This window comes from Mustela putorius, unplaced genomic scaffold, assembly GCF_011764305.1.
Source record: "Mustela putorius furo isolate JIRA1106 unplaced genomic scaffold, ASM1176430v1.1 tig00000095_pilon_pilon_pilon, whole genome shotgun sequence".
Taxonomy (NCBI): Eukaryota; Metazoa; Chordata; class Mammalia; order Carnivora; family Mustelidae; genus Mustela; species Mustela putorius.
Window position 1 is genome coordinate 20,735,706 of NW_025421280.1, and position 20,584 is coordinate 20,756,289.

Genomic DNA, 20,584 nt, shown 5'->3' on the forward strand with positions numbered 1-20,584 from the left:
AGAGTCTGCTTGTCTCCCTGCCCCTCACCCTGTTCATGCTCTCTCTTTATTGCTCTCTCTCAAATAAATAAAATCTTAAAAAACAAAACAAAGCCCTCACGCTGCCCTCTCGAGCTGGCCAGGCTTGCTGTGCATGTGGGTGGATGGCAGCTCCGGGTGGGCTGGGTGCCAGAAGGGCAGGCCTGAAAGTGTGCTGGTGTGGGGCTCTGCGTCCTTGCCCTGGACAGGCAAGGAGAGGAGCTTCGGGATGGCACTGGGGCTCAGTCACAGGGGGCTGCCCAAGCACTGAGCATGGGCCTCCTTACTGGACTAGGCTGAGAGCTCCTGAGGGTTTGGAAAGCTTCCTACATGGGTGAATTCTTTTGACAAAGATTTCTCCTATGTTATATAAAACTGACCAATGTTTTCTGATTTATGGATTAAAGCCATTAATGTTTAAACCTTTCCTTTTTGATGATGAAAAAACTCCTTAAAAAAACTTAATTTCCACGCAATTCAGGGGTTTAGCCATGACAGTTCCTCGAGTGATTCAAATTCAGCTTTTTACGAATGGATAAGGAAGATGTAGTCCATATACTGTGCCATATATGGCATATATATGTACATATATATATGTATATGTATATATGTATATATGTACATATATATATGCCATATAGTCTATATACTATTGAGTATTATGCCTCCATCAGAAAGGATGAATACCCAACTTTTGCATCAACATGGATGGGACTGGAAGAGATTATGCTGAGTGAAATAAGTCAAGCAGAGAGAGTCAATTATCATATGGTTTTGCTTATTTGTGGAGCATAAGGAATAACACGGAGGACATGGGGAGATGGAGAGGAGAAGGGAGTTGGGAGAAATTGGAGGGGGAGATAACTATGAGAGACTGTGGACTCTGAAAAACAATCTGAGGGTTTTGGAGGGGCAGGGGGTGGTAAGTTGGGTGAGCCTGGTGGTAGCTGTTATGGAGGGCATGTATTGCATGGAGCACTGGGTGGCGTGGTGCATAAACAATGAATTCTGGAACACTGAAAAGAAATTAAAAAAATAAATAAAAATTAAAAAAAATTCAGCTTCTTAAAGCATACTCAAAGCTGAATGATGAGCAAACAGCATCAACAAGCCACCCAACCAGCCTCTGCAGTACATGGGCCACAGCCTACTGTAGGCCGTCAGAGGGTCCCACGAGGAGCCCTCTGGGGGTTGGGAGCAGGATGGCAGGGGAGTCCCCAGGAGGCTAAAACCAATGCTGACAGTGCCTGCCAATCCCACAGATCTGAGCTTGATGGGGAAGAACACCAGTGAGACAGTCCAGTCTGTGCTGTGAGGGAGGGAAATAAGATGTGCCACCACTGAGAAGGAGGACAGGCCTCCTTTGACCAAGGTTAAAATCTACTCATTGTTACAACTCAGAATAGGAAAACAACATCAGTTCTTGAAGTAAATCTAATATGTATCAGTGGGGGCCCAGAAGCCCCCGCGGTAGGAGCGTCAGCCTGTGCCAAGCTGCTCAGTGGGGTCGTCTCTCACACCTTGAACCTGGAATTGGCTTCCAAGCCACAGAATTAAACTGTTACATATATATATATTTGTTTTTTTTCCCAGAGAAAATTCATGCTGCCTCCAAAGCTAACACACACACATGGGCATACATGAGCTTAAGTCCCTCCCCCTTACCCCCTGGAGCCTCTGCCCGGCCCATCAGTGTTGAGATGGTGGAAGCAACATGGTGGAAGCCTAAGAGCTGAAAGGCTTGGCTAATCACCCTACCTTGCCTTTGTTGAAGTAGTGGATGATTTTGCGGCACAGTCCTTCTTTCCGCTGCCACTCGGTCTGCGACGGGTAGTGCAGAAATTCCCGCAGCGGCCGTTCCTCCCACTGTAGCAGCTCACAGTAGAGGAGCAGAGTGAATGCAGCCTCTGTGGAGACAGACAACATGGAGGTCCAGGGACTTTTCCTCAGGGGCCTGGGAGTCACCTGGTGCCAGTGGATGAGGCTAAGTACCATGCGAGGGCAGGTCATGTGCAGCCCAGGTCAGGGACACTGGATACCGAAGGTGACATAGAGGGGCTGCCCATAGCATTAAGGGGCCTAAGATCCTGGCAGGCACCTTCCTCCCACAGCTGCTCACTGACGCTGGGCTCCAGGTAAAGCACAGCCTGGTTACCTGAGTTTGTGTACAGGCTGCCTTGCTTTGGGAGATGCTGACATGTCAGACAGTTCTTGGGTTCCTTTCGGACAACTGACTACAGCTTCCTCTCCAGCCTTCTCAGACTGCCTTTTGTGGGTGGGCACTGATCCAGGTTTCTCTCAGCAACCCCTCCAAGCTAGCCCCAGTGGCTCCAGAACTACTTTCTGATCTTAGCATCCCTCATCTCTACTGTTTCTAAAAGGACCAGAGAGGAGTGTAAGTGGTGGTAACTGTGATGGGCCTGTAGCCGAAAGCTCTATTCCTAGAGGAGCCAAAGCTTTGCTGGACCCAGGCCCAAGGACCAGTGGCGCCTTACCCTATATGTGCAACTGTTGGAGAAGCTTATATCAAACAACACCACCAGGGTGCCTGGGTGGCTCAGTGGGTTAAGCCTCTGCCTTTGGCTCAGGTCATGATCTCGGGGTCCTGGGATTGAGCCCCGTGTCAAGGTCTCTGCTCAGTGGGGAGCCTGCTCCCCCCGTCCCGCCTACTTATGATCGCTCTCTTTCTCTGTCAAATAAATAAATAAAATCTTAAAGAAACAAATGAACAATAACACTGAAATACTATGGTTCCCTCAATTTTAAGGCATGTGTCACACTGAATTACAACCACCACTCATTCCTGTTCTATTTGCTCATTTTCAGTGGGCATCTCCTATTGGCAAGGTAGGTAGTTCTAGCTTCTGCCTGGCCTTCAAGGCCCTACTCAAGTCTGCTCCCCATGACTGTGAAGAATCTCATCTCCAACTAGTCCAGAACCCACTTCCAGTTTTAGCCATATACACCTGCCTGCAGCCACTCTCTGGGCTCCTTGTCATTGCCTCTCTGCCTGTGCTCTGGCCACTGGACCTTCCTGTCCAGGGATGCACAGGCCTCCTTATTGGATCGGGGTGAGGAGTCCTTTCTTTCTGGTGACAAGACCCTGAAGCACTAGAGGCCTCCCTCTGAAACTTAGGAAACCAGGAGAAATCTTCTTCTTTCTGACTATATCCTTTCAGATGCTACTCCTGAGGCCACCAGAGAGTAGCACCCGTTCTCTGTCCAGATCCCTGACCTGGCCTCTTAGTCATGGCCCAGTCCTCAAGGAGTTAGTAAAAGCCTCTACAGTACATGAAATTTATCAAAGTCTATGACTTCACCCCTTTCTCAGAGGGCTGCTGGAATCATGGGTGGAAGCAGACACTGAGAATGGCAGGTTCAGCCCAGTCATTTCAGATTTTAATTCCTGCCAACCTGTGTGGTCAGGAAAGGTGGCATCTATAGCAAACGATCTCTTATATCTTGAGACGAGGAGGGAAGATTCTGAGTTTCTACAGATCCAGCTAATTCTAGTCATGTTTATGGACAAGAATAGCTTGAATTTCCTGGTTTGCCACACAGATTCAAGTCCTGAGCTCGAGAGGTAGGGTGTGGTGGCTGGTCACCACCGTGAGGAAGGTGGCTATCTGGGGGGAACTATGGCACATGATGATCAGAAAGGAGCCCCGTGCACGCATACGCTCTCCTGACCCAGCATCGTGCTCAGTAACTGGTGTGACAGGCAGGTTGACGTGCTGTTCAGTTTGTTCCATTAGAAAAGGACTTTGGGGGTCCAGGTGGCTCAATTAAGCATCTAACCCTTGATTTTGGCTCAGGTAATGATCTCAGAGTCGTGAGATTGAGCCCTGTGTTGGGCTCTGTGCTCCGTGGGGAGTCTGCTTAAGATTCTCTTTCTCTCTCCTCCTCTGCCCATCTCCCACAAAAGAAAAAAAAAAAAAGAAAAGAAAAGCACAGGCCTTAGTTTGGATTAAATTGTACACACAGTGAAAGCACCCCCATCTGGCTGGTCAGGAAGCCAGGTGGCCACTCTCCGCACTCGGCATGCTCTCCATCGGGAGCTCGAAGTGGGGCTGCTCTGTGCAGCTGCGGGAGGGAGAGCCTAGGGTGCGAGGCAGTTCTGCCAGTGAGCTCTGGAAGGCCCAGGGTTAGGTGGCTATTTCTGTGTTGTGGCCTCACTTAGCTCTGGCTGTGGAGGTCTTCAGGAAGGCTCTGCTCATGGAGAGTGACACTGAACTCAGGATGCCTGAACCTAGCACGTCAGAATTTGGAGGTTACCTTTGAGGCCTCAGAGTTGGTGGACTGGAGGCACAGAGAGAGCGGAGCGGCCTCACACAGCAGAGGACAGGCGTGTTGGCACAGAGGAATTTCTGCCTGCTTTCTCTCTACCACATTTTACAAAGTTGCTGAGGGAAAGGAGCCAGGTGAGGGCGCAGCCCAGGCTCCACCGTTCTGCTAAGATCTGGCAAGCACCAGCTCAGAGCGTTCTCCTGCCTGCTGTGCATTCCTGTCCTGTCTGTCCTCAGGGGAAGGCACGGCTGGCCCCCTGCCACGCACCTGTGTAGTTTTCAGCCTGTAAGTGCATGTCACAGAGCTTGTGGATGTAGCGGATATACATCTCTTCTTTGTTGATCTCAGATTTGTAAAAATTCTGTAAGAGAGAAGGAAATACACATCAAGATGAGAGAGGCCTCCCCCTGTAGCAACCATACCTGAGCTCCAGGCGGCTGGCCAAAGCCCTGGGTGTGCTGGGCGGGAGGAGGAGGGCAGGCCATGGAGGCCCCCAGCACCAGAAAGAGAAAGAATCAGCTAGAAGACACACCTGCTCCCCAGGTGTGGTGCAGCCAGTGGCAGACCTGGGGGAGTCCTAAGTGGTGAGTAAGGGGACGAGGGCCAAGGCAGACTGGGATGTAGGGTATGTCAGGGTTGACTGGACCTTGCCAAGAGGCCAGTGTGGAGTTCTGTCCAAAGAGAAGCTCATGTCGTTCCTTTCCCAAGTGGGAATGTGACTGAGGAGTTGCAGACCTCCAAGATACCAGTGACAGAGCTGATATCCTGACTCAAACCCTTAGGCTTACAGCCACTGTAGAAGGGCCAAGCCCATCACACTGTAGGACAGATTCCACGGGGCAGACAGGAGGAAGGGCCCATGTCCTCTCACCATCAGGTTAACAGTACAGCCGATCTTCTTATTTTCTGTTTCCTCTCCTTTCATGCAGTCCCTGGATGGGAGAACACAAATAAATGTCCCATGACATGAAGTGCTGCCTCTGAGACAATGCCTAGGACTCCAGAGTCACGGAGGCATTAGCATGACTAGACACAAAATTAGGATGCTCTCCAACAGAAAATGCTTCCACAGATGGGGCCTGTACAGGGAACTCCCCTTGAGCTTTGGACCCACTTTCAGGGCTCAGAGGTCTCTATTCAACTGAACCCCTCATTCTGGTGGCAGAGTGTAGAGACCAGATAGTACATTAGGGCATAAAGCAGCACCGACCAGTATCCTCAGCACAGAAGAGGGTATCGGTAAAGTAGAATGTTAAATCCCCAAGTCCTCAGAAGGAGAGGCACAGAGCTTTCCTGACAGGGGAAGCTCCCTTTGTAGGACAGTGTTCAACAGAAGCCAAGATACTACGCTTCAAGGGCCTAGCCTCAGGACCCTGTGGCTATAGCGGCCATGGCCTGGTCATCATGTTAGCCGCCTCACTGACTTTTCTCCCTGTGCTGTCCTTCCTGTACACTAAAAAGAAACACATGTTTGAAGTTTCTTTCTGGCGTGAGGGTAGCTTCAGCCAGGGCTAGGCTGCGTTCATGCTAGACTGAGCTGGGCAGGGTTGGATGGAGAAGGGGTCAGGGCTGGCCTGTGAGACACAACGGGAACACTGGGGATGGTGCTCCTTCCCTAGGGAGAGAGGGGAGAGGGAGAGGTCAAAACCAAGCTCCTCTGGAAGGAGCAGAGGCTTGGCACAAGGAGACAGAGGAGAAGGAGAACCAGATTGGTGAATCTGGCAAGAAGCCTCCTATATGCACAGCCGGTCAGAGTCCCATCTGCCTGTTGCGCCCCGTTCTGTGGCACCCCACGCTGCTCTGGTGTGTAGATGTAGCTCCTCAGGCAGCTGGGCATAGGTGGGTTTGTGGAGCACTAAGATCGGGGGGAGAGAGCGTCTTGGCTTTGCTCCACTGACAGGCATGTGGCCTAGGGAGAAACCTCATAGCTGGGAGTCAGGAGCCCTAGTCCAAGTCCCTGAACTTCTGGGTGATCGTTGGACAAACTCAGTTATCCCCACCTTCCCTGCTGCAATCCAGCTCCCAGAGGGATGACTTCTTTGAAAGAAAAGAATACTGAACGATCTACACAGCAATCATGGTATTCCACAAAGTCAAATGTCCTTCCTTCTGTGGAGGGCTACTATCAGAGCAGGCAACAATGTGGGATTTGAGACCAAGGTCCTCCTTTCTGGGTTCCCTCTCAGGCATGGGCATTTGGTTCATCTGTAGCTGGACATGGGGTTCCTGCACAGGCCACTGCAGAGCCTGTCTTTTGGAGCTACCAGGGAAAGGAAACTACTGTGACTTTTCAAGAGGAGGGCCAGATGGCCAACTTGTTACAAGCAACACTCAAAGTGGCAGGAGGCATCTGTCTCTCCAATAAGTTGGTCCCAGAGAGGGCAGTGACATCTCAACTAGCTACTTTGGCATTAAATGGATGTTTTTTTTTTCTAGAAAGCATCTGAATCACTTACCAGGTATCACCTTCTGTTTGGTCATAACTAGAACCTTACCATCAAGTCAATTAAACAAAAAAGCACTGGCCTCAACCCTTTGGTAGCAGGGGGCATTCCCCATCCACCTTTGTGCACTATGACTGCCTCTCCCATGCACTGCTAACAACTGACTCTTCTCTTCTGTGTGGTTTTGTATCACTTCCGTGTGGCTACTCCACAGAGAGGACATGTTTTAAAGCCTCTGACTTGGGTGTGTTTGTTGCTCTCCTGCATTTTCTCTGGAGAAGGAATAGGGAAGACTCTCCTAAACAGGCTTCTGAAACACGTGGGTGGGAACATGGTGCTTGTGCTGAGCAAGACCAGGGCCCAGGCAGCCCCTGGGCGGGGCGGGACTGGAAGGCTCCATAACTTCCCATTTCTCTTCTAGATAGAGCGCTCCAATTAAATCCACAAGGCTTGGCAACTCTAGCTCTGTCCCTGCATGTTCCAGAGCACTAAGAACCACTCCCCCCACCTGCAACCCCAGGGGCTCTGCTTCCTTGCCTGGGAAATACCAAAGCCACCAGTGAGCACCTCTGTATCTGACACAGAGTACTGTTCTCACAGAAGATGGAGACATTAGCGCAAACATGGAAGAGGTGCCCAGAGGAGGTTCATGCTAAAACGGAGTCTCACACTCTAGGGTGAGTCATTCTGGAGTATAAACTATTAATTAATTGTGTAATCAATGTATACATATTTAACGGTCAACAACTATTTTCTTAGTAGGTCCTTGATGAACTGAACTGCACTGGGGTTGAAGAGACTTTCTTGTTTCCTTCATGGTCTTCTAGTCAATCAGTATGTACTGCACACCTGCCTGAGGACCATCAAAACTCCATGCAGGGAACCGGGGAGATAAGGACAAGGTCCCTGTCCTCAAGAAGTCACTCTCTTCAACTGAATGAGTCAGAAAGGTGACAAATGATCCAAAGGGCTTTGGATGCTTTGGAAGAAGTACGTGCAAAGATCCAGGTGAGCTCCTATCTGGGAAAGCCTCCTTGATGGGACTTGGTAGGAAGGGCACTCTTGGGAGAAGACAGCACGTAGAGAAGACAGAAGGGAAAGATATGAGTGGGGACAACATGGGTGAGGGGAGAGGGCATGGCTCTTGAGTCAGGTGTGGGTTCAGATCCTACTAATGGCATTTCCTACCAATGGTGTTTCTTCACTGATGAAAACAAGGATAAATCCTTCAGGGCTGCATATGGGATTTGAGACAGTGTTTGTAAAGCACAGAGCATGTGGTATATATATATATATATATATATATATATATATATATATATATATTTTTTTAAGATTTTATCTATTCATTTGTCAGAGAGAGAGCGAGTGAGAGCGAGCACAGGCAGACAGAGTGGAAGGCAAAGTTAGAGGGAGAAGCAGGCTCCCTGCGGAGTAAGGAGCCCGATGTAGGACTCGATCCCAGGACGCTGGGATCATGACCTGAGCCGAAGGCAGCTGCTTAACCAACTGAGCCACCCAGGCGTCCCCGCATGTGGTATATTTTTAATAGATAAGAGCCATCATAAGGATTGTGGTGTTTCCTTTTGTGTTAGCAAAGAACACCACTAGGAGGTTAGGGTATGCACATGGCTAGTGGGGACTGTCAGGGGACAGGGCTGAATAAGTGGGCAAAGGCCAGTTTATGAAGGGGCTTTGATGCCACATGAAAGAATATGAACTTTGTTTTTTAGGAACCATTCTTGAGGCAAGAAATGGAAGAGAATGAAATTGGTTTTGGCCATGAGTTTGAATTGTTTGTACAAGGTAGGTACAAAAATCAAACAGACAGCTAGAACTAGGCTAGGAAATTAATTTTGGCTCTTTCTAGTAGGCCGCGGAATAGAGCTGACCTTTAGTAAATGTTTCAGTGAGGGGGAGGTTACAGAATTTTGTCCAACCTTCCCTGTCTGATGGCAGGTACAGAAAAGGCTGGGGAGGTGGCATGAGCAAGGGGGTTCACTATTCTAAAAGAGGTCCCCAAAAGGCCACTTGTGACCTCATAAGGCACAGTTGTGCTACAGGAAAAGGAGATGCTTAAGACGTGAGCCCATTTCTCAGGAATTCCTTTTCCAAGCCCAGCTAGTGCACAGGATGGACACCTGAGTCTTCTGCAAAGCAGAAGTCTTGGCATAGCAGTACCCTCTATTCAGCAGCAGCTGGAGGTGGCCTAAACTCCCTAATTTCCTGATACATTGGTTGCAAGTACTCTCCCTTCGTGTTTGCACATCTGGTAGCACAGAGGAGACAACTATTGCTTGGCGATGGGTTTACTCTGTCATTCTTCCTCATTCCCTATCACTTTCCTCTAACCACCACATGAACTCTTCTGAGAGAATAAGCCTGTTTTGGAGTAATTCAAAAGCCATGATATGACAGAAGGCAAGACTTCATCTAAAAACAAATTTTACATGAACTCTCAGACTGAACACAGCATAAAGATCTCTGAGCTCACATCTGCTTCCTCTAATCTATTCATTACCAGGACCAAGGGACAGAAATAAGCAGACTTTAGGCAAAGAATAGAGGTATGGAAAAATAGGGTCCCCAGTCCCTGGAAAAACCAACTGGAAGTCCTACAAGGTCCCACTTCCACACTAGGTGACATCTCCCTGCCCATCTGCCATATGGCTCTTAGGAACATCTGCACAAAGGACCCTGTTTCCTGCATTGTTCTGCTGTGGCCATTTCTCTGAGCCTTGATTTTTGGATGGAAAGCCAGATGCCAGCATGTCCCTGGAATATCCCCTGGGAGCACATATTAGGGAATCCCAGGAAGCCCTGGCCCACCCTTGGGAGAAGGCTCTTTCCCTTTCTCTCCTTGGCCATCAGTAGATGCCTCATGACTGGTGATGGCACCCAAAACCCAGACCAGTCCTCCCCTTGAAGGCCACATGGTCTTAATTTTATAGTTGGGGATGCCCTTGCTGAGGAGAGCATCCTGATCAGAGAAGAGGTCAGGTAGGTTGGTGTCTGAGAAGATACCTGTAGTCAAGAAGGCGTTCCATGAGGCGGGTGACTGAGGTCACAAAGGAAATGCCAGTTTCACGCCATGTTTCCTGTTCGACCTTCTCCAGCAGGCTATTGGTAGGAGGTAGGGGAAACAAACACAATGTACAAATCATGAGCTTTTCCTGGGTACCAGAGTGAGGTCCCAGAGCCCGTGGGGCCTGCGATGGATCTGGAGACGGCAGACTTACCACACTGCAGTCTTACCTGGGGTAGGGCCCAAACAGCTGGGTTCTACTCCATGCAGCAGAAAGCAAAGACAAGGTGATTACTGAACTGGCAGGAACAGATGAGCATATTTTCCATTTTCCTGTCTAAGTTCCTAAGGGTGCCAATGAACTGAGGAAGGGGTTTTGAAGCCCCAGACCTTTAGGTGTATGCTGTGAGGTTTGTTCTGAAACAGCAGCTGAGTGAGAGCCCCCTGAGGATGGTCTTGCAGTTGGCTGACTACTTCTATCACTGCTTGAGAGGCATCCTCAGCGAACATACAAACTAACCTTTCTATGTAAACCAAGAAAAATGTTCTGGCTAGTCTGGACAGTCCAGTATGAAGGGCAGTAAGTGAGTCCAGGAGCTAGAGCTGGTCATCTCCACTGTCAGGGGATGCTTCTGTGTGAAACGTACCAAAGCCAAGAGCTAAATGCCCAGGTCCTTTTCTCATTTGCCAGTCCCTGCTGGTACTTCAGGGCAGCCTCTGGCTTCTCTGCCTTCTCACAGATCTCTCCTAGGGGATGGTGACCTGGACACTCTGCTTGCTCCAGTAATAAGCCCAGGTCCAGGTCTCACCCCTGATTCCTTTCCACACTGTCCCTCATTCCCTGAAAGTAGTGAAAGTCAACTGGAATGGCAGGCCCAGCTAGAGGCCCAACCTGGCTGCCATTCATGCTTCCATGATGGTGACGGTCTTCCCCACACAGTGTATGGCCTGAGATGAGACTCCTGGGAAAGTGAGGGTTTCCCATGTGACCCATGTTACTAGAGAGTCAGGGCAGCACCATTGCTCTGGGCTCTGAGCTGTGTGGATGAAGCCACTGTGTCAGGATTTCCCACACTATTCTATAGAGCTCTGCTGTCCTGGAGGGCTGAGAAAGGTATTCTGTGAGCAAACAAGCCCGTGAAATGCCGGTCACACTCCTGTTGGAGAGATTTCACAACTTTCTTTGTATGGTAGGCTTTGAGAAGTCCTGCAGTACAGAAGCCTGTTCAATTTTAATTGAATCTTTTCTGAACTGATTAGCTCATGATCCACTTATTTTCTTCCCCAGCATCTTCCCCAAAACACAAATTGGGAAATGCTGTTTCATGGTCTTCTGCAGCTTTCTGCCCTCAGACATGATTTAGAAGAGTTTATGAAACCCTATTTGGTCAAGTAATTAGTAACTGCAAGTTATTTGTGTGCTTTTTCCTTTGCAGTAAAATCATCTGTTAGTGACTTTGGAAGAGATTTCTCTGTATTATTTCCATAATTAGAAACATCTTCAGCTAAAAGCACCATACTAAAGTATGGATTCATTTTCACAGATAATAATTATTTACCTTCCAAATAAATTTGTATTTTATCATATGACTCATCAAGGAACAAAGTGGGCAGGATTTATAGTCCAAAGATCACCACCTCTTGAAACTGGAAGATCTGGGTCTTTCCCCCACAGACCTGCTTCTCACTGATCGTTCCACTGAGGGCAGGCTAACACTTCCCTGAGCTCAGTTTTATCACCTCTATTCATCAAGATAACTTCAGCCCTACCCACTTCATAGGTGTGTATACAGTATACATTTTGTATACTGTAAAGTTCTAAGTAAATGTACAGTATTATTATTGGAAAAGTATGTTACAGGCTTATCTTCAAAATGGCACTGAAACAAAAAAAAAGTATTAAAGCTGGAAATAATGAGTAAGATGGGAAGGGACTCTCTACCTGTAAGAGTCTTAAGATTTTGTTTTTTAGGAAGGTAAAGTGTCCACCATCACTATTTATCTAGGAGGACCATGGCATCCTCGAGTCCCTCTTTGGATTTAGCCCTGTGACAAGTCCTGTAAGGTCTCTTGGCCTCCATCAGTTCAAGACAGAAGCTATGAATGGTGGACCTGGGAGAACCCCCGACGTCATTCAGCACAACCGCCTGGTTTTACAAACAGGGAAACTGGCCTGGAGAGTGGGTACAGCTTGCTAAAGTCACAATACCCACAGTAGTGTTTTTCCCAAGCTGACTGAACCACCTTACAAACCAGGGATTAACTTTTTTCCTCTTAGAAATGCCAGCACTGAGCCCTCACTGAGTCCCCATGGGTTGTTTGCTCAGGATACAGTGCATGCTACGAAGACACATGATTTCCCTTTTCCTATCAGCAAATCTAAGAGCTCAGAGTTATCACCTGTCTCTACCTTTTTAGTCAACTATGGCAATCCCTGAGCAAACTTACTGCCATAAGGCCATCTTCTTGTTGACTAGGAATGATCCAGGTCTCTCCTGATACCTACCCTCCAGATACTGCCTGCCCACCAGCGTGGGTTGCACCCCTACCCTTCATCAGCCCACTTCACCCCCTCCCCCAGCGTGGGGTGCCAGGGGCTGAAACAGCTTACAGCAGGCCGAAGAGCTCCCTGTAGCTCTCGTCGCCTTTCCCTTCTGACACCATGCTGTCCAGCTTGTCAATCAGCTCGGCCTCCACCTAGAGGGAAGCAGAGACTTCGTAAACCTGAGCTGACCTCAGAGGAAGGATGGGAAATTCAGCTCCTGCCATATGTGAGGATGATGCGGAACTGTTTCCTGATTTTTTTCCTTGTAACAAATAAATCCTAGGGAAGGCAGGATCTCATCTATGGCACCAAGAAGCCACCCTGACTCCCCTGATTAGGAAGGCCTCTCACTCCAGTGGCTTAAATAAAATTTGGAACTTATATACCTTAGATACTCTTTTCCCAGTCTAGGGACAAAAAGCAAGGATTCCCTGGAAAGAAGAGTATTTTGAATCCAGAAGGGGCCTTTGCCAATTTTTTTTCCTTTTTTTCTTAAAAAAAGCTCATTCAAAAGAAATTGTATGAGTAAATTACATTTGGTTAGAACTTTACTCTTCTAGTCAGCCAGTCACAAAGGAAGCCTGCTCCTGGGCTAGTCCTCGCTGTAATGGCTGACATGATTCTGAGTTGAGTAGGAGTCTTTCCTTCAGATTCTCCTTCAGGGTAAAATGCTCCACTGTCATCCTCATAGGACCTAAAGCCCTTGGGGCTGCTGCCTCTGCCACTGCCTCATCACTGGGGCCCTTGCATTTGTTATTGGATTCCTAAGAATCCAACAAGATGGTACTTGTTCCCACCCATCTGATCTGTAAGGAACTCAGCAGGGCTCAGCCACTTTTCTAATAAGCTTCCCTGGATTTACTCTGAGGTGAGACATTAGTTGTAAGTGATGTGAGATAAATATCTTTTAAACCCCTAATTAGTCTATAAAAAATGTGGTATTTGGTATTTATACAGATACGTCACGTAAACAAAAACAGCATGGCTGCTTTTAGTGATAAGCTGTAACAGAAGCATTTTCTCATTTTGCATAGGACCAATGAGTCCGAAGGCAATGAAATAATAAAAAAAATAATTGGATTAGGAAATTCATTGAAGGCAATTATGGCTTCTGAAATCCCTGCAGCAGAAAATGAGAACAGATGCATAAATACAGTCCTGTTTATGGTGCTCTGTTATGTGGCCGTGATGGACACTGTCATTCATCTGTGTTTGGCCTGATGAGTCAGCTGCTTGAATATGCATTTCAGAGAAAAGAGAAAATCTGAGACCAAGGGTCCTTAGGGATCCATGTCATCTGTCTTTCTCTGTGTGGAGAAGAGGATTCAGCAGGGACTTGCCTGGGGTCCTGTAAAGTCAGGAAGAGCCAAGCCCAGAGGCCAAGGTCTCTTATTCTCAGTTCAGATCTTATCTTGTCTTACTGGGGCAATCAGCTAGCCACACGCCTCCCAGTGTAATAAGAGTCTGTTTATAACAAGGGATCTCTTTTCACACATGCAGATACACGTAGATTGTATTTTTCAGAATGGGGCAAAGCTGGGGAGGGGGCCTGGATCAGCAGTGGGTACAACAGTGCGCACATGGGTGCAGCAGCTCCTTGGAGTTCTCAAAATGGGTCCCAGGGCCAGCAGTATCAGTCATCAGGGATATCACTAGAAATGCACATTCTTGGAGCACCTGGGTGGCTTAGCTGGTTATACATCCAACTCTTGATTTCAGCTCAGGTCATGATCTCAGGGTCATGAGATTGAGCCCTGCTGAGTGATGAGCCTGCTTAAGATTCTCTCCCTCCCAAAATTGGAAGGGGAGTTGAACCATGAGAGACTATGGACTCTGAAAAACAACCTGAGGGTTTTGAAGGGGCGGGGGATGGGAGGTTGGGGGAACCAGGTGGTGGGTATTAGGGAGGGCACGTATTGTATGGAGCACTGGGTGTGGTACAAAAAACAATGAATACTGTTATGCTGAAAAGAAATAATAAAAAAAAAGATTCCCTCCCTCCCTCTGTCCCTCCCCCCACTTGCGTGAGTCCATCCTCTTTCTCTCAAATAAATAAATAAATCTTAAAAAAAATAAATAGATACAAATTCTCAGGCTCTCAATGGATCAGAAACTTGGGAAGGAGAGAAGCAATCTGTTTCAGACACGCCCTCCAGGTAGCTCTGATACCTATTCAAATGTTAGAACTTCTGTGTTAGGCAAAGGAGCTGGGGATGGAAGGCTCTGGGGACATGACTTCATCACTCTCTGCAGTACTGATAAAGGAAGAAGTTATTAGGAGAAACTGAGAAATCCAAAATACGGGAATGCTGAAGATCCATGTATGCAAAACCAATGTCTTTAAGTCAAATGAAATGCTAAGTTCTGCAAATATATCGTATCACAATTGGTAATACTGACAATTTCAGGTTTGCACAGTTACTTTTATCCTATGGAACCAATATTCCTAAAGTGACAAGTGACACCTTGTTACTCATTCATTCAACAAACATCTGTCCTCTGACAACCAGCTGCCTCCTTCAGAACGAGATATTTCCCTCTCAGGTTACGTTTTCTTGCTTACAAAGCAGTAAGAGAGGTTAACAGTCCTCTTTGGTATCCCTGTGTGCTAGCTCTTAGGAGCACTTCATGAATGTTAGTTTTGATTTTCATCTCCACGAATCTAGCTTGTCTCAGGTACGACGATGGGTTCTAAGGAGTAAAAGCACAAGAAACTGTCCTGGCCCCAAGAGCTAGCTCATCATCTCAAAGAGGAGGCGGGGACAACAGCTGACTCATCTCAGCACACTCAGTGCTTGGGACAGCGCACACAGAGAGGGTGGCCTGAAGTCTAACACATCAGTGGACAGCAGCATTTTGAGAGAAGAGGTGTTGTAAAAACTTAACGAAAGCTTTTGCTCTTTGATCCAGCAATTTTAGGTGAAAAGTTCACCTAAGCAAATAATTAGGAATGGATATATTTCTTGCAATATTAGCAACAAATATCTGGAATGAACCTAAGTTTCTAAAGCTAGGAGCCTGACTAAAACCACAGCAGTCTAAGCCATGAATGAAGAGTCTGTGACCTCCGAACCGACAGTGTGGTACTGCGGAGCATGAACTGCTTGCAGGAAGAGACAGGGGTGACAAGATGCTACTAAAAATGAAAATTCAAAATCAATACACACAATGGTCCTCGAAACCGCAATATACACAATGACTCCATTTTTTGTGTGTGTAACAGTATTCATTGTTTTTGCACTGCACCCAGTGCTCCATGCAATCCGTGTCCTCTCTAATACCCACCACCTGGTTCCCCCAACCTCCCACCCCACCGCCCCTTCAAAACCCTCTTTTAACTTAAAAACTTTGATGTATGGAAAAAAAAAGACTAAAAATGACATACGTTGCCCCCCACCCAAGTTACTAGTTAGGTAGGTTATGGATTAGATTTTTTTATTATAGCTTATTACAATTTTAATTTTTCTACATTAAATAACTACTACTTTTATAATTAGAAGAAATAATTTTAGTAGGTAGGAAGTAGGGGAGTAGTTAACAGGGCCAAAGCTGTGGAAAGCACAATTGGAATCAAGACAAAAAGTCATTAAATTTTGGTGATTAGAGGGTGATGGATGATTTTGAAGAAAGCAGCTTCAACAGAAGTGGATACATACGGATAGGAGGGTGTGAAGTGGAAAGGGGGGGTGCAAAGAGTAGATTTCTTTTTAAAAATATCTGATGGAGGCATTTTTCAAAATTCTGGAACAAACAATCCTAAAATCTGTAAGGAACCAGAAAAGACCCTGAATTGCCAAGGAAATGTTGAAAAAGAAAAACAAAGTGGGGAGCATCACGTTGCCTGATTTCAAGCTATATTACAAAGCTGTGATCACCAAGACAGCATAGTACTGGCACAAAAACAGATACACAGACCAATGGAACAGGGTAGAGAGCCCAGACATGGACTCTCAACTCTAAGGTCATATAATCTTCAAGAAAGCAGGAAAAAATATGCAATGGAAAATATCCAATGGAAATGGAAATAAATGGTGCTGGGGAAATTGGACAGCTATATACAGAAGAGTGAAACTCGACCATTCTCTTACACCATACACAAAGATAAACTCAAAATGGATGAATGACCTCAACATGAAACAAAAATCCATCAAAATCCTGGAGGAGAACATAAGCCAGATCAACTTCTCTCAAAATACGCCTCCAAAGACAAAGGACACAAAAGTACAAATGAACTTGTGGGACTCCCATCAAGATAAAAAGCTTCTGCGCAGCAAAGGAAACAGTCATCAAACAAAGAGGCAACCCATGGAATGGGAGAAGATATTCACAAGTGACACTACAGACAAAGGGCTGATATCCAAGATCTATAAAGAACTCCTCAAACTCAACACCCAAAAAACAGATTATCACATCAAAAAATGGGCAGAAGACATGAACAGACACTTCTCTAAAGAAGACATACAAATTGCTAACAGACATATGAAAAAATGTTCATCACCATTAGCCATCAGGGAAATTCAAATCAAAACCACATCGAGATACCACCTTATACCATTTAGAATGGCAAAAATTAACAAGGCAAGAAACAACAAATGTTGCAGAAGTTGTGGAGAAAGGGGAGCCCTCTTACACTGTTAATGTGAATGCAAGTTGGTGCAGCCACTTTGGAAAACAGTGTGGGGATTTCTCAAAAAATTAAAAATAGAGCTGCCCTATGAGTGGGCAATTGCACTACTAGGAATTTACCCCAAAGATACAGATGTAGTGAAAAGAAGGGCCATGTGCATCCCAATGTTCATAGCAAGAATGTTCACAATATCCAAACTGTGGAAGGAGCCAAGATGTCCTTCAACAGACAAATGGATAAAGAAGATGGGGTCCGTATATACAATGGAATATTACCCAGCCATCAGAAAGAAAGAGAATGAATACCCAACTTTTGTATCAACATGGATGGGGCTAGAAGAGATTAAGTCAATTACCATGTGGTTTCACTTATTTGTGGAACATAAAGAATAGGAGAAGGAAGGGAAAAGTGAAGGGCGGGAAATCAGAGGGGAAACGGATCATGAGAGATTGTGGATTCCAAGAAAGAAGCTGATGGTTTTAGAGGGGGGTGGGAGGATGGGTTGGCCCAGTGATGGATATTAAGGAGGACATGTATTACATGGAGCACTGGGTGTTATACATAAACAATGAATCTTGGAACTCTACATCAAAACTAATGACACACTGTATGGTGACTAATATAACATCATCATCATCATTAATAAATAAATAAAACAAAGAATACCTGATAGGGAGGTAGCAGCAAGATTTTTCTAATCAGGGATAACAAGGTTTACATGGCTTGCTAGATAACAATTATTCACAATAGTCTTTTGGGGGGAAGGGGGATGGGAAGAGGGAGAGGAAGAGAGAGAACCCCCCCTTTTTAAAAGGTTTTATTTATTTTTTTGAGGTGGTGGACAGCACTAGTAGGAGAAGGGGCAAACAGAGAGGGAGAAGCAGACCCTCTGCTGAGCAGGGAGCCTCATGTGGAGCTTGATCCCAGGAACCTGAGATCATGACCTGAGCTGAAGGCAGACACTTAACTGACTGAGCCACCCAGGTGCCCCTGGAGAGAGAATCTTAAACAGGTTCCATGCCTAGCACATAGCCTGACATGGGGCTCAATCTCACAATCCTGAGATCATGACCTGAGCTGAAATCAAGAGTCAGACTCTTAACCAATTGAACCACTCAGGTGCCCCATGGCAGTCTTAATGGGGGAAAGAACAGAACTTAACAGCTGAGTCTTAAAGTGTGAGACAAATGAGTTCCTAGTTAGTCTTCCACAAAGGTAACCTTCTTTATTCAATAGTAGCAATGGGGGGATGCAGCCTAGCCCCTCTTTTAACAGACTCAGATGATCCATGGTACAGTTCTGCAATGTCATCCATTTCTTGGTAAAAGGTCCTCTCATCAGGCATTGGTGAATTTTGTACAATTAAAAGGCTGTGATGACACAAAAAAGCAGCAGACCTTTTCTGTTTGAAGTTATTATTTCCCAAAGAAATAAAGGCATTAGGACTGCACACTCCAAAATGGATTATTATCTTAAAAACTCTGTTTACCCATGATAAAGAGCATCTATGAAAAACTTAGAGCTAGCTTCATACTTAACTGTGCAAACCAAATGCTCTCTCTGAAGATTAAGAGGAAAGCAAGGAGGTGCACTTTCATCACTCTTATTAACACCAGACGAGAGGTCCTAGACAGTGCAATGAGGTAAGAAAAAAAAAAAAACAACAACACAAGGAATGTCTGGGTGGCTCATTCAATTAAGTGTCTGACTCTTGATTTTGGCTCAGGTGATGATCTCAGAATTGTGAGATCAAGCCTTGTTTTGGACTCTGCACTGGGTGTGGAGCCTGCTTAAGATTTTCTATCCCTCTTCCTCTGCCCCCCACCCCAATTCACCTGCGCACACACTCTCTCTCTAAAAAAAAAAAAAAAAAAAGGAAAGGAAAGGAAAAGAAGGGACATACATACAGATATACAGATCAGAAAGGAATAAAACTGTCTCTGTTTGAAGGTGATAGGATTATCTAAATAGAAAATTCCAAGGAATCTCCAAAAACCTTCTGGAAGTAATAGTGTAGCAAGGGTGCAGAAAATAATATTACTATACAAAACAATTATATTTCTATGTTCTAGCAACAATTGAAAAGTAAAATTTAAAAGTCAGAGTAATTTATTATAGCACCAAAAAAATAGGAAATGCATATAACTTAACAAAATGTACAAGCTCTGCATACAGAAACTATAAAACATTAATGAAAGAAGTAAAACAATACCTAAAAAAACGGAGAGACACATTGCCTTCATGGACTAGAAGTATTAAGTATTACTAAGATATCAATTCTTTCCAATGTGAGCTACAGAATACAATGCAATCTCAACCAAAATCTCTGCAGGAATTTTTGCAGATATTGACATGCTAATTCTGAGACATAAAAGGAAAAGGGACTAGAATAGCTAAGACAATATTGGAGAGAAAAAGAACAAATTTGGAGATTCACACCACTTGATTTTTAAGACTAACTCTAAAACTACCATAATCAAGACACTCTGGTAATGGTAAAAGATAAGACTTCAATGGAAAGACTAGTGAGTCCAGAAAGAGAACTTAACACATATGGTGAACTGATTTTTGACAAAGAATAGTATTTTTTTCAATAAAAGGTGTTGGACAAAGGAAAAGAAAAAAGAAAAAGAAAAAGAAAAAAAGAAAAAAAAAGACTCTGACCCATACTTCACACCTTATACAAGTGTTACCTCAAAATAGGTAATAGATCTAAATATAGAATTATAAAACCTCTAGAAGAAACACAGAAGAAAAAATTTTGTGATCTTGGGTTAGGCAAAGAGTTCTCAGATATGACCCCCAAAGCACGGTCTATAGAAACTGGACTGCATAAGAATTAAAAATTTTTGTTCTGCAAGAGATACTGTAGTAAACGGAAGAAAGCTAAGTACTAGGAGGAAATATTTGTAAATCATATATTCAACAAAGGACTGACATCTAGAATACATATGGATGTATATATATATATCAACAATAAGAAACTCAAAACTCAACAATAAGAAAACATAACACAATTAAAAATGGACACAAGTTTTGCATAATCATTTCACAAAAGATGATATAAAGATGGTAAACAAACACATTAAAAGATGCTCATCATCATTAATCATTAAGGAAATGGAAATTAAAACTACCATGACACATAACTATATACCTCTTAGAATGGTTAAAATAGGGGCATCTGGGGGCTCAGTTGGTTAAATGTCTAACTCTTGGTTTCAGCTTGGGTCATGATCTCAGGGTTCTGGGATTGAGCCCTGCATCAGGCTCTGCACTCAACAGGGAATCTGCTTGAGGATTCTCTCTCTCTCCCTCTCCTTCTGCCTTTCTCTTCCCACTTGTACTCTCCCCCTCTCTCTCCTTCTCTCTTTCAAAGAAATAAATCTTAAAAAAAAAAAAAAGAATGGCTAAAATAAACACGTAAATAAATGGTATTGAATTCTGGTGAGCATATGGATCAACTATAAGTCTCAGCATGCTGTTGGGATTTCAAAGTGGTATTGCCATTTTGGAATAAAATTTGATAGCACCTAACAAAGTTAAACATACATTTATCACAATATCTAGCAACCTTATTCCTAGATCTCTACCTAAAAAAATGGAAGTTTATATTCAAACAAAAACCTGTAAAGAAA

General features: G+C 45.2%; 1 protein-coding gene across 7 annotated transcripts in view; it reads right to left on the minus strand.

Moving 5' to 3' along the window:
- Positions 1-20,584, minus strand: part of DOCK3 (dedicator of cytokinesis 3) — a 561,701-nt gene that overhangs the window by 29,344 nt on the left and 511,773 nt on the right. For 6 of the 7 annotated variants that reach the window (XM_045079409.1, XM_045079422.1, XM_045079417.1 and 3 more), the window contains exons 33-38: positions 12,386-12,471; positions 10,005-10,031; positions 9,774-9,869; positions 5,177-5,237; positions 4,573-4,666; positions 1,777-1,925 (exon numbers count right to left, since the gene is read on the minus strand). In XM_045079409.1, the coding sequence (XP_044935344.1) occupies positions 1,777-1,925; positions 4,573-4,666; positions 5,177-5,237; positions 9,774-9,869; positions 10,005-10,031; positions 12,386-12,471 (513 nt within the window). The remainder of the gene's footprint in view (positions 1-1,776; positions 1,926-4,572; positions 4,667-5,176; positions 5,238-9,773; positions 9,870-10,004; positions 10,032-12,385; positions 12,472-20,584) is intronic. The other variant, XM_045079404.1, reaches the window with a different exon arrangement.